Below are 17385 nucleotides of genomic sequence, written 5' to 3' on the forward strand. Positions count from 1 at the left end.
CTGATCCTGGAGGCATCCTTGATCAAACTAGAGTTAGGCTTTCCAGCTTTAGGAAATAAAGTAGAAATGGTAAACACCGGGGCTGGATCTCCACAGTGGCTAAGGCACTCATTAACCTTGACCTGGATGTATTTATTTCTTGGCATAATCCAATCAGACCTCCAAGTGGCGAGAAAGATGCTGCTTACTTCTGTTGGGTTAGTGTCTTGCCCTGTGTGTTCTGCCTGCGGGCTGCTGTTTTGTGTGTGCATGCTGTGTGTACTGGGCCTTTGCTGAGCACAGCGGCGAGGTCTCCTGCCATCCCCCAACCCCCTCATCCAGCCAGGGGAACGGCTGTGTTCCCACCCTTCTACACGCAGGGACCTCTGAATTTGAGGTAGAAAAGAAAATGGGTCACATCCCATTCCTGAATAGGCATGGCTGGGAGTCAGGTTCTCCGGGAAAATGACCATGGTCTTGAAAAATGCAGAGTTTAACAGATTCTCTGTGTACCTCCAAAGATCTCAGTGGTCCAAATGTAGTTCTGTGAAGATGGAAAAGTTTTACAATTGTGGCAGAACTGGGCGGCCTCCAGGAGTCCAGATGTCTAGGGCTTAGTCATAGAGGTGGGCTGTGGGGAAAGTGTGAAGTGGGCAAAACTTGACTTGAGTGCTCCAGTCCCTCTTTTCTGGCTGTTGGCCTTCCTTGCTGGCATCTCTTCTCCTTTGTCCTTTTCTGTGCATGCTTTTGAGGAAGCACCTGAAAGCAGGAGCCTAAAGGACGAGGCTTGGGGATATTTCTCCCTCCAGGCTGGGATTTTTAGGAGGAGGACCAAACTTCAATTGGGCCAAGAGAAAGAAATGAAGTTCAAATCGTGGAAATTCACATGCCAGTACAGTCCGTGGGGAGAGCCTGGGGAGGCTGGGGAGATACTGAAGAGGAGTCTTCGGGGCTCCATGAAATCCCCACACACAAGCCTCCAAAGGCCTGGAGCCTAGACTGGTTTGCAGGGGTGGGTCCTTGCGTTCGTCCGGCAAGTCTTGCCTCCCAGATTGACAGGCCCAGGGCGCCGGGATTGTGGGGCAAACTGAAGCTTCTGGTGGTGGGCTTCCATGCTGCAGCTCAACACACAGCTGGATTCTGGAGTGAAGCGGCCGTAATGGTAGTGGGGTTTCTGTGTCTTGTTCGCTTTCCTAACCTTTGCTTCCCTTTCCTTCCCCCCGCTTCCTTCCTTCCTCCTGGGTCAGCAGAGAGGCCAGACCTGCCTCGGAGCAGAGCCCCGCCAGCGAGGATGCTGCACCTGAGAGCTCAGCCCTCTCCAGGGCCACCTCGCAGGGAAAGTGGCTTCCAGCCAGCCCTGCGGTGGGGAGTCCCTCGCGCAGCGGGTCCTCTGGGCCTGCCCTCCTGTCACCGCCCCTGAACCCTGCCTCTGCCTCCCGGCCCTCGTCTACGGCACCTGGTCCCCTGAAGGCATCACCGACCATAGAAAAGCTGCCCTATGTGCCCCACAGCCCTTTCCACCTCTTCTCCTACGACTTTGAGGATTCGCCCTTGTCCGCCAAGGAGAAGGAGGCCGAGGCGCAGAAGGAAAGCAGGTAGATCCCGCCTCCTGGAGGCCTGTGTGAACTTCACCCTGGGAGGGCCACAGAGCACGTTGCCTGCACCTTCCCACTTGCAGCTGTGTTTGTGTGGCTTCCAGTCCAACCAGAGAGCAGCTGTGGCGTCAACTAACTCCCTAACCACTAACTAACTACCAGGGTTCAGGCAAGAGCAGAAAATTGTCATTCGTTTGAATCAAAGAGCTCTTCTATTACATAATTACTAAAAATGGATTTTTAAGCATCAGGTTTTTAAAAATATGCATGGTCTGACAAAATTGATACATTTTGCCCCTACCTGTGTGGGCCTTGTTTGACCTGCGGAGCATAGCACGAAGTGTTCTGCCCTCTTTTCATGCGGTGTTTTGAGTGGGATTTTCCTTCCTTTAATAGTCCCTCTGATTCCCCCCATTTGAGCACGTATTCCACGTCTGAACCTTACAACTTCCGGTCTTTCTCTTCTAATAGGTGGGTGTCTTTATTTTCTCTCCCTTTTCTAGAGCTTTCTAGTTTGATTCTAATGTATGTGGGTTTCTTTCAAAGATCTCCCCATGAGATGGCAAGCAATTGCGGTTTGAATCCCTTCACAGGCATTGATGCAATTACATTATTAATTATGAGCGCTCTGATAATTCCTGTAAAAATTGGTGAGAGGAACAGAGGGAGGGAGGTGTGCAAGTCAGAACTGCACAAGAACATTTGGGCAGCTGCTCGTCACGTGCCTGTGTGCCTGCCCTTCACAACTGCCTGGCTTAGGAGTTCTCTGCAGGGTGGGGAAAGGGGGACAGAGGGTTTGAATATTTTGAACCATCAATTGTCCAAAATCAATGATTGATGATACTGATGGCTTCTCTCTTAGAGTGATAATCATTGGTAATACTTATCTATTTATTATGAGCCGGGCCTTATACTTTCCATGAAATTAACATCTTAAAGAGTTAATGCTGAGAGGTAGTTTCTGTTACCAGCCCTTATTTACAATGAGGAAACTAAGGCAGGGACAGCCAGGGAAGTGGGGAGTGGTTTCTACCCCAAGCACCGTACTCCAGGTTTTGGTCCTAACTTGTACATTGTACAGTTCTCTTTTAGAGAGTCTGTCTCTCTCCTTCTTGGGCTCATCTGTGCAGCAGCTCCAAATACCAGGCCTGAACCTTGACCCCTCCCCACCAGGGGTTCTTGAGGAAAGTCCTTGTCAACAAAGTGCTTTTGCCCGAGCCTGCATTTGGGGGACCCTTGATCTGGGGGCCGAGCAAGAAGTTACGCCTTGTTTTGAATGAAGGATTGTGGGACCCAGACCTGAAGAACAGCTCCTTCACACCACAAATAGGACCAGTTGCAATAGGTGTTGGATACTCCATCTAATAAATATAATTAATTTAGAAGTGTAACCATCAACCTTTCTGCTTACATACAACCTAAGAATATTTTGAAACTTCCCTCAAGGTTTTTTTTTTTTTTTTAAATTAAAGGTTTATTTATTTAGAGACAGAAAGAGAGCATGCACCCATGGTGGGGGAGGGGCAGAGGGCGAGAATCCCAAGCAGACTCCTCTCTGAGTGCGGGCCCTACATGGGGCTTGATCCCATGACCCATGAGATCATGATCTGAGCCGAAACCAAGAGTCAGAGGTTCACCAACTGAGCCATCCAGGTGCCACATACTTCTCTCAAAGTTTTAAATAGCCTGCCTGTAGTTTTTTGTTAGGAGTTTAAACCGTTGTAAAAGATATAATTTGTCTATTGTCTATGTGCTTTAAATTCCTTTTTGTCAAAACCTTGGGGTTTCCGATTTAAATGATTAAATTCTGGGAAACACCTGCATATGCCTCATTGGCAAAGCCTGTCCTCAGATGAATGAGGCCGAGTTTCTGTCAGAAAAAGTCGGACTTCACATTTCAATTCCGATACATGCATGTCCCAGTGACAACCATCTCACTTCTAGAATTGAGAAGCAAAAGTGGACAGACTGTGAGTTATTTGGATAATTGTTCAGGTATTTTGGCAAAAAAAAAAAAAAAAAAGCATTATGCTTGTTTTATTACCTTCATGTCATTTCAGCACAATTCCCAGGTAGGTGGTCAGGTAGATAGAAGTGGTGTGTGAGACCTGGCTCTGAGGTTGCTCCTGAATAAACTAGGGCCTTCTCCTTCTTCAGTATTTCTTAAGGGTTTCCCTCAAGGGGGAGGCTTTCCCATACTATGCCTTCGCCTGGTATCCTGGAGGTTTTGCCACTCAAAACACTGCCCCACGCTGATTTGGCCTGGGTGAGGGTGTTGCTTTTTTCCCTAAATGCGGAAGGCAGTTGTGAAGGGGAGGCAGGAGAGGAGAACTTGGAGACCCTAGGAGTGGCCACAGGTGGACCCATTTTAGGAAAAGAGCAGATACGGAACGCGTGGCTCTGAGCTCCCCTCCTCTTGTTTCCAGGGTGGCGTGGTATGCCTGCCGGAGTGCGTGAGCTCCACTTTGAGCACCTTACACTACAGCTTCTCTAGAAGTCTCTTCTAGGTCTCAAACTGTGGGCTTGCTGGATCTCTCACTTGATTTTTCTAGAGCATCTCTGACACGGTTCTTAGGTCCTCCAAGAACAGTATTTCTGTGCAAGTTAAGAAATGTACATTTGACTGGAATAAAAATAACTTGGCAACCTCGTCTTCCCCAGTAGGGTGCTGTTAGCCCGTGAGGGTGACTCTGGGCTTCCTGGTGACAGTCTCACAGGCTCTGATGGAGCTTTCCTGGGCCCAGGTCCCTCCCGCTTGGTCGTTGCCTCTACTTATAGTCCTGGGGGATGGGAGTATTAGAAACACGTACATTGCTGGAATGAACGTACACATAAATTAAGAAAAACAGCTTCTTGCTTGTGCGTAAGGATTGCCTTATATTTAACCAATAAATTTTTATAATTTTTAATCTTTTGTCTGACAGGAATCTGAATGCCGTATAAATATTGTTTGTACCTATTAATTTTCTGATGTTCACTCACTGTGGTTTTCATGGAGTCTGTACAGCCCAGTGGTGGACTGCCACTGAACCGGTTCTAGTAGATACCAACCAGGTAGTCTGCATAAAGGGCCAGAGGAGAAAAGTACAGTGAATTGAGTGAGTTGTATGATCCATTTTGTTGGCTGAAATTGAGAAGCAAAACTGAACAGACTGGGAGGTATTCCAATTTTAATTGCTCAACCATTCGAAAAACCAAAGCAGGGGGAATACGCATTATGCTTGTTTTTATTTCCATCAGGTCATTTAAACTCCATTTTAGGAAAGTAATCCTGTTAAAACACTCTCCAAGATGTCCCCTTTTGGTGGGAAGGGGATGGTTTTAGATGCTTGTGTAGAGTAACAGGCTGAGTGCCCAGGCGGCTGGGGGATGCAGGGCCGCAGCCTGAGGTCTCAGAGCTCCTGACCGCAGCCACCTTCCCTGCCCACGTCACAGTGCTCTCTACCCCCTTCTCTGCCTCTTCTTCGCTCGTGAGCTTTTTTCTCCTTCCTCTGCTGCCTCCTTTCTTTGTATGCTCTTCTCATCCTTTGCCTTTTGCCTTCTCCGTGCCCTGTGGTTTGGGAGCACTCTCGAAAAGTCAAACCAACCCTCACATGGAGAAGCAGTTAACCTGTTAGACACATAGCAGGTTGGGTTTTTCAAGAGAAGAGAAAAGGAATGCCCAGAAGCCACGTCCTATGAAGGTGATGTGTTCATTGAGGAGGACGGTGGGGTAAGATTGCATGAGCTGAGCCTTCATCTGCCTGGTGGCGAGTCTCAGTCCTAAGCACAGGCCTGACATGTGATCCCGAATACACATGAAGAGCGGTAGCTAAGCACACCAGACTTAGCAGCACAGGATAGATTTGGGGTAATATAAATATTTTGCTTCCCATTAAAGCAATGTAATTTCTGAAGGCAAATGGAAAATATATGTCTATATTCCACTTTTTAAAATAGATGGCCTATTTTTAATTTTTTTCTATACATAGCTTTTGATTTGGAGAATGTTTTTATACAGTTGTAATCTAACTTGGTATAAATAATATATTCTGATGTTTTACTTGAGCATGCATATAAACATTTCTCGTACTATCACATACAGAATTGGCAGTCATTTTTAATGGTTGCATAATATTCCATCAATAAATAACAGATCACACTTTTTCGCCATTCTTGCGTCGTTACCTATTTGGGTAATTTCTACCTTTTCTACCATGATCTTAATAATGTTCCAGTGACTATCACCATGCATGACATTTTCCATATGCAATTAACCATAATTATGTTAGCTTCCCCAAAGTAGGCTTAATTCTGTGAAAAGATATCTACATTTGAAGTTAAGTTGCTTCCCAGAATGATTTGTGCTAATTTCTGTTGATGGAAGCTTGGACTGGTTTCACTGGGTGTAGGAAGCTCTTTGTATCTTTGTACACTTATAGTGACCCATGGGGTCCCATACACCCAAATACAGTGTCCCCAGCCAGTTTAGGTAAAGGAGTCAGCCCTGCCTTGTGGCTGAGCAGATTGAGAGGCAGAGCTCATTGAATCTCATTATTTGTAACTCACCATGAGTGTCTGCTCCCCAACCCCTCCTTCCCCACCACAAGGGCTTGAGGTTATGATATGTTTTCTGGGAACACACTGAGGGATAATAGCTAAACGCAAACTGCTAGAAAGGACAGCTATTCTAAAAAAGAGAAGGAAAATTCTAGAATTTTACAAATCCCAAAACTTGTCAGAGATGACTGGGAAATGATAAAGGCTCATTTAAACCCAGTGGCTGTACTCTTGGTTCAAAAAAATATATATATATTGGCTGAAAACGTGAATACATGTACCTCTGGTCAGCAGGTAAGTCCTAAAGGTCTGAGGACATTTTCTCCCTGGTCATCGAGCGCGTGACAAGATGACATTTAATGAAGGGCATTGATTGGGAAATACCTAAGGCAGAATTTTTACTACGATGTTTGTTTAGCTCATCATGTGGTATTTTCTATAGATCTTTAATGGATTTAACACTAGTTATACCACCATGGGAAGCATGAGGAATCTTCATATTTTCAAATGAAAATAATTTGGATTCTTTGTTAGCAAAAAATATTAACATACACTTAACAAGGAAATATGAAGGTTTTATTTAAACCCTTTGTCATATATCCTGCTGCCTCAATGTTGGCATTTGGGAAACCTCTCTAAATGAGAAGTAATCAAAACAAAGCAGTTAGTAAGTCAGTTAAAGCAGTTAGTAAGTTAGAATAATCACTAACGGGATTAGCATTTCTAAGCCTGTTTTTCTTACAAAAATTAAGGTTGTTTGCTAAATGTTATTCATTTACTGACTTGTACTCATTTCTCTGCTGTCCTTCCACACTCCTCCCCACCTTAAACTTCTGCACTGTTTAGATACAACAGCCTTGGCAACACCTCTTATCACTCAAGACCTTCTGGATCTGCTGTGCCTGCCGCTCCCGCATCATCTCTCTCAAACCCACCGGAGGCCAGGCCGGAAAGGTAGGTTTTGTAAGAAGCATGCTGATCGCGTCACTGTCCTCCAGTGAAGGAAATCAGTTTAAGAGTAACTAAAGGAAAAGTATAAATAAAAAGCATAATCTGAGGTGTTTTCCTTTACATAATGTAGTCCAGAGGCAAGAATATCTTCTCTTTCTACTATCTACAAAGTAAATATTTTATTAGAGGTGATATTTGTTACTATTGTCTCATCTCCCTACAAACTTCCCATAGAAAGTATAAAAATTTGTTCCCAAGTACGTAAATGTGAATGCTTTGATTGACCTGTGAAAAACCATTCTAGGTGTTTTGTGTAGGGTCTGCATTTTGTCCTATCAACATCAGTTTTTACCTTGGAACGATTAAGTCCATATAAGTCAGGAGGTAGTAGACCCATTAAGGTCAATGCCTTAATGTAATTAATCCAGGACCTACCAGAAGAGAAAAGAATTGCACGGGTCCATGGAAGGAATGTAACTTGGCAAGAGTATTAGACCACTAGAAATTAACTAATTATTACTTCTGGAAGCGAGTGATTGCACAAGGATGTGTTTACAAGGAAAAGGTAAGACCTGTAATTTTAGAACAATTAAAAACAGTTACCCTTATATGGTAAGAGTGCTGAGTTAGAGAAGACTGGCTAGGGTTACAACATACTCACTGGGAAGTTATTTAATCCCTGAGGGTGAAATGCCACTTATGCCAACTCTTACCTTAGAGGGTGGTTTTGATGAGCCAATGAAAAGGTACCCATGAAAGCGCTGTGTGAACCCCACTATGTGGGTCAGTGGGAAGTGACAATATGTCATAAGAAAGAACATCCAGTATCTCAAGATCAGAAATCTAGACAGGAGCAATTCAGAGTTTGCCTCAAATCATGAATTAAAACAAACTTGACCTGTATTCCGTACTCTGATCATCTTCTGTGTATTCTGAAGTACGTTTTGTTGAGCGTGGCTGGTGATTAGAGGTTTGGTTGGGATGGAGAGCAGACAAGACCTTACAGTCCCAGGAAGAGGGGGCTGTCCAGTAGGCTTTATCTCACCACCCATCACATTAATTTCCAAGGTGGCATCTAAGCACCTTGTTGTCAAAATCTCAGGTTCCACAGCCCAGCATGGCCCTGGACTGGGCATATTTGGGCTTAGTTAGGTCTTGACAATAAGATAACAAGTTGATTACCTTGAAGACCCTGTCCTACACCCTAGGGTACCTCTTCTTGGGATCAGTTGAGATAACTTCTGGTCCCAGAGAGGTCACCAATGAAGAGGATCCTTATCTTAAGAGATGTGAGATTGAAGGCCAAAGTCAGGAATATTAGAATCTTACTGATATTACATCTCAAATCTTACACATGCTAGGTGGACAGCAACTTGGGAAGAAGAACCAGGTCCCATTCATTGCCGTGTCCCCCATAGTTCCTGGGGCCTGGCTATGGCAGAGATGGCAGGAAACACTAGTTGAAGGATCAGGTGAATTACCCCCTTATTGGTTGGGGGAATATAATTTGTCTGAAGTTGACAAATTATAAGGATGGGAAGTTTGCAGGTTTCCAAAGCCCTGGGCTTTGTGGGAAATTTCCCCCAGGTCCTAAAGAGGAAGCTCCAACCTCTGCCTCCTTCCCATCTCCTGGAAGCCCAGTTCTAGGTTAGAGCTGGGGAGTCCTCTGGAAAGACCCTGCCTGTGTCTCCTTCTCCATCTGGCTGAGAGTCTCCTGGAGCCCAGGTGGGGCGGGATGAGGATTAAAAGAGGAAGGTGGGGCTGGACCCTGGAGTGTCTGGGGAGGAGCCTAGTCTTCCTCCTGAGAACTCCGGAGCTGTTAGGGTTTGGAAGCATTGGTGAGGTGCTCTAACACATCCATAAATGGACCCAATGGGTTGAGGCCACAGGGACAGAGGCTGCCAGAAGCTGTGTCTGAGTCTGAGAGAGTTGACCATGCCCAGGAAGGGCAGTGGCCGTGGGGCTTGAGAGGAGCTATGGGTTTGGGCAGACTTGGAGGAGGGTGGGAGCAGGGCTAGTAGAATGAGCGAGGGGTCAGGTTTGCTCGAACATGAGGGTGTTAGAAACTAGCAACTGAGACAGAAGGTACTAGAAGAAAAGCAAATCGAAGGTGATGTTTAACCTGGGACATGCAAGGCATGAGGAGTCTGTATGACACCCAGGGAGATGATGGGGGGCCCCAGGGAGGTGGACCCAGTGGTCCTTGGCTTGAAGAAGGTAGTGGCATGAAAACCCTCCAGGCAGCCTGCTGACACCTGGTGACCCGAGAAACCAGTAACGGGGCCTTTCCTCTCCTAAGTGGTCTGTTCTCTCCTACAACGGTCTCTGCCATAGAGAGTTCTTTACCTGCACCTTTGCCGCATCCACTAGCAAGTAAAACTGCAAAGGATTTGTTACTTCCTTTACATTTGCATGATTTTTCCCAACTATCACTGTCTATGGCTTTGAAAAACCATGTGATGAATCATTTGAAACATCAGATGTGCTGTTCCGTTATTAAGACCAGCAGGTCCCTAGGCCTGACTGTGCCACCATGTTTACTCTTGCCTTGCTGGCTTATATTGGCGACTGTAAAAATAAGGAGGACCCCAACTCCAACTCATGCTTGCTTACCATCACCCAAATGTATGATGTCAGTTGTACATATCATAATATATAATTTAATGCAGCTTAATTTTTTTCTTTTTCATTTTTGACTACTGGATTCTTTGGATGTCACTCATAATCTGTTTTCATGTTTATGACTATTTCTTGCCCTGTTAAGGTATATGATTGTTTTTACTGAGGTATATGCTTCAGTAGAATTTGTAATGCTATTGAGATGTTTTATATACACATAATTATTGAAACCAAGATGAAAAACTCAGGAAAGACGTTAAAGCATTATGAACAAGAGTTGCATTTTGCAGTGAGAAACCACGTCTTCTGTTAACACACTCCTGACGAATAAACAGCTTGTCAGGGTGCTGCTGGAAAGATCTAGAAGTCTATTCCCTTGATTTGGAAATAAGTCTCCTTTCCCGGAAGTCCTAGGAGAATCAAGCCAACTTAAACATCTCTTCAGGCAGGTCGGGCCACTTACAACAGGCCTAGATGCCACCAGGCATCATTGTGAGCTTAGAGTTTTCCATATTTTTCCCAAGCATACTAGTATATTGGACACTAATCAAATTTGGAATGATAAGTTGACCTAGAAAGGAAGAACTGAAGAAACAATATACAGAATTAAGTCAAGGCATGGGTATTAAAAGGAAGCCATCTCCAGATCTCCTATTACAGCCTCATTTATAGGGCTCTCTTTCAGAAACAGCGTAACGTTAATTTTCATGAAATTGGAAGTTGAGTTGTGCCAAAACAAAAGAAAACAAGAAAACCAGAACTATTTGCAAAGGCCCTCGAGGATATAAGAAGCAACCGTTTACCGAAAGCAGACTTTCTAAATGCTTCAATTTTGAAAATGTGCTTTCTGAATGGAAATGTTCTAAATATTTTTATAAGAAAAAATTAGAAGACTATTTGAACCACTCATGTTGAATATTCAAATGAGACAAACAAGCAAACAATAATTACACCACAGCAAATGTGTCTGGGAAGTTGGGAAGAGCAGACGGCACTCTCTTTCCATCCCTGCAGTGACATCTCCATCTTGTGGGCCTTTTCAGAAATGGCGGCCAGGTGCTTGTTTCGTGTGGTGACCTCAGTTACTGGGTGACTGAGCAGGGGTCAGAAGTCCAGTGCCTGGGTTTGAAAGTACTTTGAGTCCGTCAGTCTTGGTGCTGGGCCTGGGGAATATGCTGTTAACAAGGCCCGGCTTATACCATGAAAGGGGGCGTTAGGGACACACACTGAGTGCTCCATGGGAGCACACTGGGAGAACACCAGGCCCAGATTTCAGGCGGTCAGGGGGGAACTTTGTACACTTATTGAGCTGAAACCTGGAGGGTCAGTATGTGCCTTAAGCCATGATTGTGTTCTCTCTTCCACTTACAACAGTACCATTGGTGACTGGAAAGGACAGTCACCTGCCTGTTCTATAGATTCCTATCAAGAGCCTTTAGAAAAATTCGGGAAATGTCTGCCCCATATAGTTGTCCTAGCAGAGTTTTTCCTACTTCCTGGATTGACAGTAAACCCACGTATAAGTAATGGCAGCTCCATTGGGAGTAATAATGCATAATAAGGGATGAGTAAAGGATGCAACTTTAAAATTTATTTTTATGTGGGCTTTGCAAGTACAACACACAGCATTTAAAAGGTTACACAATAGTAATACACTGTATAAACTATTCTGTATTCTGCTTTTTCATTTAAAAAATATGTCTTGGTCTTCCCCCCACCCACAGTACTTAAAATTATTGCATTCTTTTTAATGGCCGCATCTTGCTTTTTTCTCTTCATGTACCCAATTCCATACTGATGGGCCCGTGTCTTGCTGTGACCAGAGACAGTGCAGTGTAATTCGTTCCTCTGCGTCATGTGGTGTATGTGTGGTTATCCATAGGATAAGGTCCTAGAAACAGGTTTACTAAGTCGGTTGTTGATGCCTTTTAAATTTTGCCAAATTTCTCTTTGTGAAGACTGTACGCATTTTGATTGTCAGCCATGGTGTGAGAGAGTTTGTTTGCCGATTCCCCTGCAAAAGGATCATTCAGCTTCTAACCATTGCTCACCTGGCAGTGAAGAGTTATATGTCAGTAAAATTTAAATTTGCCCTTGTCTTACCGTGAACATGATTGAGCTTGTTTTCATATATCCACAAGCCCTTAATAAATACTTCCTTTTCTGGGAATGTTTGGTTCATGGTCATTGAGCTCTTACCCAAGTGTGGAGGTTATTTATAGACTCTGATAAGAGCAGCCATTATTTTCCTCAGTCACTGGTCTTTTACTTCATTTCTGGTGGTTTTGCCATACAGAAAAATTTAAATTTTATGAATTAAATATATTAATCTTTTTTTGTCTTCTGGTTTTGTGTTCCTCATGAAGCAAGCCTTTTCTCCCGTGCTTGTTTCCAGAATTTCAAGCTACAACTTTCACATTGAAATATTTTATCTATCTAGAAGTTATTTTGGCATATAGCATGAGGCAGAGACCCACCTTAAATGTTTTTGCTTGTTTGCATACTATTTATTGAATAATCCATCATTTCCCTACCAATTCATCATACACTGATAGGAACACAGATTCACACCTGGGTCTGTGTTCAGACTGTTCCGTTAGGTGCATCTCCCATCTCCTGTCTTCTCTGAGGCTGTCGGGTGCTCTCCCTCCTCCCAGTTCTTATCTTTTCCAGTCAGTCAGTCATCTTTGGAGGGGACTGCATCATGGGCTACCTTGAAACAGTCCTGTTATTTTTGTCATCTGCTATTGTGCGGTGTTTTATGGTGATTAATATATGGAACAGAGAATGAGGGGTATCTGGGGAGCCTGAGACTGAGCAGTGAGGACTAGGAGAGTGGGAGCCTGCTGTGTTGAACAGTGACTTCTCTCAAGTCAAGCTCCCCCTTGTGGGATCCCCTTCAACATCTGTCTCCACCACTGGTGTGGTAACTTCTTCGCCAGAATGAGGATTTTCATTTCCATGCATTTCTTGCCTATTTTCAGGCTCTTCTATTTACTTATTACCTGCCTGGAAGGCCTTTTGACTCTTGCTCTGACTGTAACTTGCTATTACCTCTGTCTTCTCCATGTGGGCTCTCTGTTCTGCATGGATATGCGTATTCGTGTCCTCTTGTTCTGGTCAACTTTGGCTTTTATAATCTCTTGCCTTCACTGGTACCTACATGTGCCTTGAGGTTTTATTTGTTTGGTCTTCAAACCACCACTTTCTTCAAATACATGATCCATGTGGTTTTCTCGATCTCTAATACTTGCTGGTTATGTTCCATCACATGATTTATACAGTACTTTGTTAAAAATTGTGTTAGTGGAGTCAAGACCCCCACTGTCTAGTGGAGATTTAAAGTTTTTTTTAATTTAAATTGGTCAACGTAGATTTTTAAAAAATATTTTATTTATTTATTTGAGAGAGAGAGAGAGAGCATAAGCAGGGGGAGCAGCAGAGGCAGAGGGAGAAGGAGGCTCTCCACTAAGCAGGGAGCCCGATGCAGGGCTCGATCCCAGGACCCTGGGATCATGACCTGAGCCTAGGGAGACATGTAAGCTACTGAGCCACCCAGGTGGCTCCCCCATAAAAGTAGATTAAAAAAAATACATAAACCTCGAAAGTCACTGAGAAAATCCTGAATAGCATATAAAATAGGATAAAAGGCATAGCCTTGCTATGTGATCCCAATTAATGGCACCCAATCCATAAATGCCAATAGGAAATAAAAGGCACCAATGTGGATTGAGTCCCTACCATTCGGAGCAGTCGTGTTCTCCTTTTACCATGTAGACTTCCTTCTTGCCTGCCACTGATTCCTGATTCCAGTCTTGTCACGCTGGGTTCCCATAAGGCTCAGTGGGGTGCTCTTTAATCGCCTGTGTTACAGCCGAAGTGCGGGAGGGGGAAGCATGGGTGCATTGGCCACGGGAGTTGGTGGGGGGTCTGGCTCCCTGATGGCAGCTTCATGCGGTGATGCCAGCTGTTGGGGGACCGTCAGCCCTCTGTACTGCAGGAGGACTCTGAATCCTCAACAGAGACTCGAGGGACTCTTCTCCCACATGTGTTTTAGAGCTGACTCCTCACCATTCCTCCTATGAGAGATTTAGTTCCAGATCTCTGTCATGCCTGGACTAGCTATTGAGAAGTAAATGTCCTTCCGGAATGTAGATCTTAGCAGGTGACTTTTCCTGCTTAGAAACCTAGAATGACCCTCACTGCCTATCAGTGAAGCCCAGCCCGATTACCATCACCAATAGGATCGCTCCTGTTTGAGTCCCACGTGCACCTTCCAGCTTCCTCAGCCATCATGTCCCCCACCCTCACTGTACTTGAACCCCGTGGGGATGGAGAGCCACCATGAGCATACCAGGCTCTCCTGAGGCCCCTTCCTTCAAACATGCTCTGTTCTTTGACTCATTTCTCCTTTATTCACTCACTGGATTCCTCCTCAGCCTCCAAAAGCCATGGAGATGACATCTGTCCTATAAAAGTCCTCTGATTTCCTCAGACAGAATGAACTGTAACGTCTCTATGGGTTCACGTACCTGTATTTCAGCTCTCGGTCCTTTGACTCATCATGGGTTTATCCCTTTGTTTCCAAAATGGGGTTCACAAATCTACAGTAATCTGTGGTAGTGGATGTGGGTCCTACAAACCCATGGGATCAAGATGGGTAACTTCACTAGACTAGCCATTTTATTATAAGATTTGGGAAAAATCATGAAGACAGGACTATGCTCTACAGGATCCATGTTTACATGACTTATAAAGAGATGGTTTTTCTTTGTGCCAGGCTAAAAGCACTCTGGGCTGATCTCACGCGTCTTGCCTTTTCCCGTAGGACGACTGCTGCTCCTTCACTGTTGGGCAGCTGCCATTTCTCTGTCTCCCACATGAGATTCCCCAGCCCCCTGTTCGCTGCCCTGTCCTATATCTCTTTGTCAAATCAACAGGCGAACAGGTGCCTGACCAGGTTTAACCTCACAGAATCCTCTTTTCTTCCTTTGGAAGGTGGGATTAGAATAGATTTTTTTTAACTACATAATTCTCTCATCCTTGTTTATATACAAGGTAAGCATAGTAACCTTAAAGGGTACGTATCGTAATTCTGTTGGAAGTGAGAACAGTGCGCATAACACTTCGAGTTAGGTGAGATCTCTCACAAGGAAATGCAAATATCACTCCTCAGAGAATGCAGATGGAAGAGTGACACCCACAGAGCTGGGAAAAGCAAAAAGAAGCCTTAAACCCATGTCCCCGTCTTTGATGGCCGAAGTCTCCGGTATTGTAGCAGTGATGATGGAGAAAAGTTGCCAGTTTCTTGGGGCTGCCTCTGGAGCTTGCTCATTTCATTTTGAGAGCTGAGTTGTAGCCTGGAAGTGTGAAAGAAGATTAACATTTCCTCATTTCAGGGCAAGCAGATGCCTTCTAGAGCTAGGCAGGACCGAGAATTACCTCTTCTCCTGTGATCCTTAGATCGGGTGACCCCCAATTTCATAGCCAGGCTGTGAGGACAACCTCACTGTTACACATTGTCGAACTGCCATTTTATTACTATTCTTTGATCTCTATATCTTCATATTAAATCATCTATTTGTGAATTAAGTGATCATGTCAAATATCAGATAATTTGTGAGCTTAGTTCAACTTCTGTTACTATATCACCAGGGATAATTTTTTAATAAAAAATGTTGAGATCTGTTTCTCTTACAAATAAGACTTAACTCCAACTTACCAAAAGGAGTGTGTGTGTTTAAATAGCTTGTACAGTAATAATTGACCTAAAAAAGCTGAGCAGAAGTGTTTTTTTTTTTAATTTATTTATTTAACAGACAGAGATCACAAGTAGGCAGAGAGGCAGGCAGAGAGAGGGGGAAGCAGGCTCCCTGCCCAGCAGAGAGCCCGATACGGGGCTCGATCTCAGGACCCTGGGATCATGACCCAAACCAAAGGCAGAGGCTCAACCCACTGAGCCACCCAGGCGCCCCTGAGCAGAAGTTTTGCTGTATGTATATGCAGGTGAAACCATTATCACAATTGGGATAATGCAAATATCTGTCAGCCCAGACATGTTCTCATGCCCTTATGTGATTATGGCTGCCGCCCCCCATCCCAAGCAACCACGGGTCTGCTTTCTATCATTATAGATTAGTTTACATTTTTTAGACCTTTATATAAATGTAATCACACTGTCTGGACTCTTAGGGAGGGGTTGACTTCTTTCAATTAACATAACCATTTTGTAAATTCATTCATTGTATTGTACATTTAAATACTTCATTCCTTTTTATTGCTGACTAGTACTCCATTGTATACTAGTATACTAGTACTCCATTGTATAAATATAAACAGTTTATCTGTTTACGTGTTGATGGACATTTGAGTTGTTTCCAAATTTTGGCTATGAGCATTTGTTTGCAAGTCTTGGTATGGAAATTTGCTTTCATTTTTCTTGGTTAAATACCAAGAAATGAAATGGCCGAGTCCTATGGTAGGAACTTGTTTATTTTTTTAAGAAATTGCTGAGCTGTCTTCCAAAATGGTTGTACACTAGAGTACCGCTGGCCTCATAAAATGAGATGAAACGTCTTCCTTGCTCTTGAATTTTCTCTAAGACCTCGGTCAACACTAGAGGTCTGGTGTAACGGGCTTGTTTAAATGCCCAGCTCTGCTATATCCAAAATGGGATGACTCTGGCCTCCGTTTCCTCAACTATAAAGGGGAGAATAACGGAACTTCATGCAAGAGGTCGTCGGGTTAAAAGAACCATTTCACATAAAAGCATTGCCACACAGTATTGTCTCCATAAATGGTAACTCTTATTACCAGCCCCATTTCAGTGAAATGGAATTCCTGTTTCAGACATACTGGCGGGGGAGGCTTTAACCAGATGGGTTTCTGGGGCAGCCCCCGGGGCCTGGTATGGCCAAGATTAAATATTGCAGTTCCTCTCCCTCAGAGTATATCATCCGCTCGGTTGCAAAACCTCTCTCTGGCTCCTCTCCACCTGCATTCTTAGGTGGCTTCACTCAGTTGCAGTTGCCTCGGGTGTAACTAACATGACTTCAGCTTTCCAGCTGCGTTCCGGGGTGGCGCGCCGTCCCGGTGACTCAGCCGGCTGGAAGCCACTGCAGGAAGGTTCAGATCAAACCCCCAGCCTGCTCTTGCCTCTCAGCCTGGAATTGCCAGGGTCCTATTCCAGATCTAGCCTTGGCGACGGCAGCTTGACTTCTCCCCCGCGTTTAGAGATTTTAGGCTCCCCACATAAAATGAGATGTGGCATGTACCTGTTGTGTCCCAGATGCTGTTCTGAGCAAATTCCTTCCTACACTCGTGTTAACCTGACAGTGCTTCATGAGTGGCAAGTAGTATTGCCACCATTTTACAAACAAGTGAACTAGGCTCACAGGTGCTCAACGATTGGCCATGCTCAGGTTTTCTGTAAGACTTGTGCTCATTCCTTTTCGCCATAGCTGGCCCTCACACCGGCCAAGGTTAAACATCACAGCAACTTCCAATCACTGTAGGTCTTTTTCCTGGAAAACTGAATATGAAAGATAAAAATCTGTTAAAGATGCCTTTATAAGGAGAAGAACTTACCATACTAGCTTGAATTCTGGTATTTGGGTGTTAGGGGGTTTTTTGTTTTTGTTTTTTAAGGAATGAGTTGGGATAATGCTCCTTGTATGGTCTGAATGCAGTCCAACACTGATAT

General features: G+C 44.4%; 1 protein-coding gene across 3 annotated transcripts in view; it reads left to right on the plus strand.

The window, feature by feature from the left end:
* The window catches only part of LOC111142502 (formin homology 2 domain containing 3), a 467037-nt gene that overhangs the window by 349211 nt on the left and 100441 nt on the right, over positions 1-17385 (plus strand). For 2 of the 3 annotated variants that reach the window (XM_022495724.1, XM_022495725.1), the window contains exon 11: positions 6960-7067. In XM_022495724.1, the coding sequence (XP_022351432.1) occupies positions 6960-7067 (108 nt within the window). Of the gene's footprint in view, positions 1-1229; positions 1575-1970; positions 2046-6959; positions 7068-17385 lie in introns of all 3 variants that reach the window. The other variant, XM_022495723.1, reaches the window with a different exon arrangement.

Source organism: Enhydra lutris, unplaced genomic scaffold (genome assembly GCF_002288905.1).
Source record: "Enhydra lutris kenyoni isolate GAN:26980312 unplaced genomic scaffold, ASM228890v2 scaffoldscaffold8, whole genome shotgun sequence".
Lineage (NCBI taxonomy): Eukaryota > Metazoa > Chordata > Mammalia > Carnivora > Mustelidae > Enhydra > Enhydra lutris.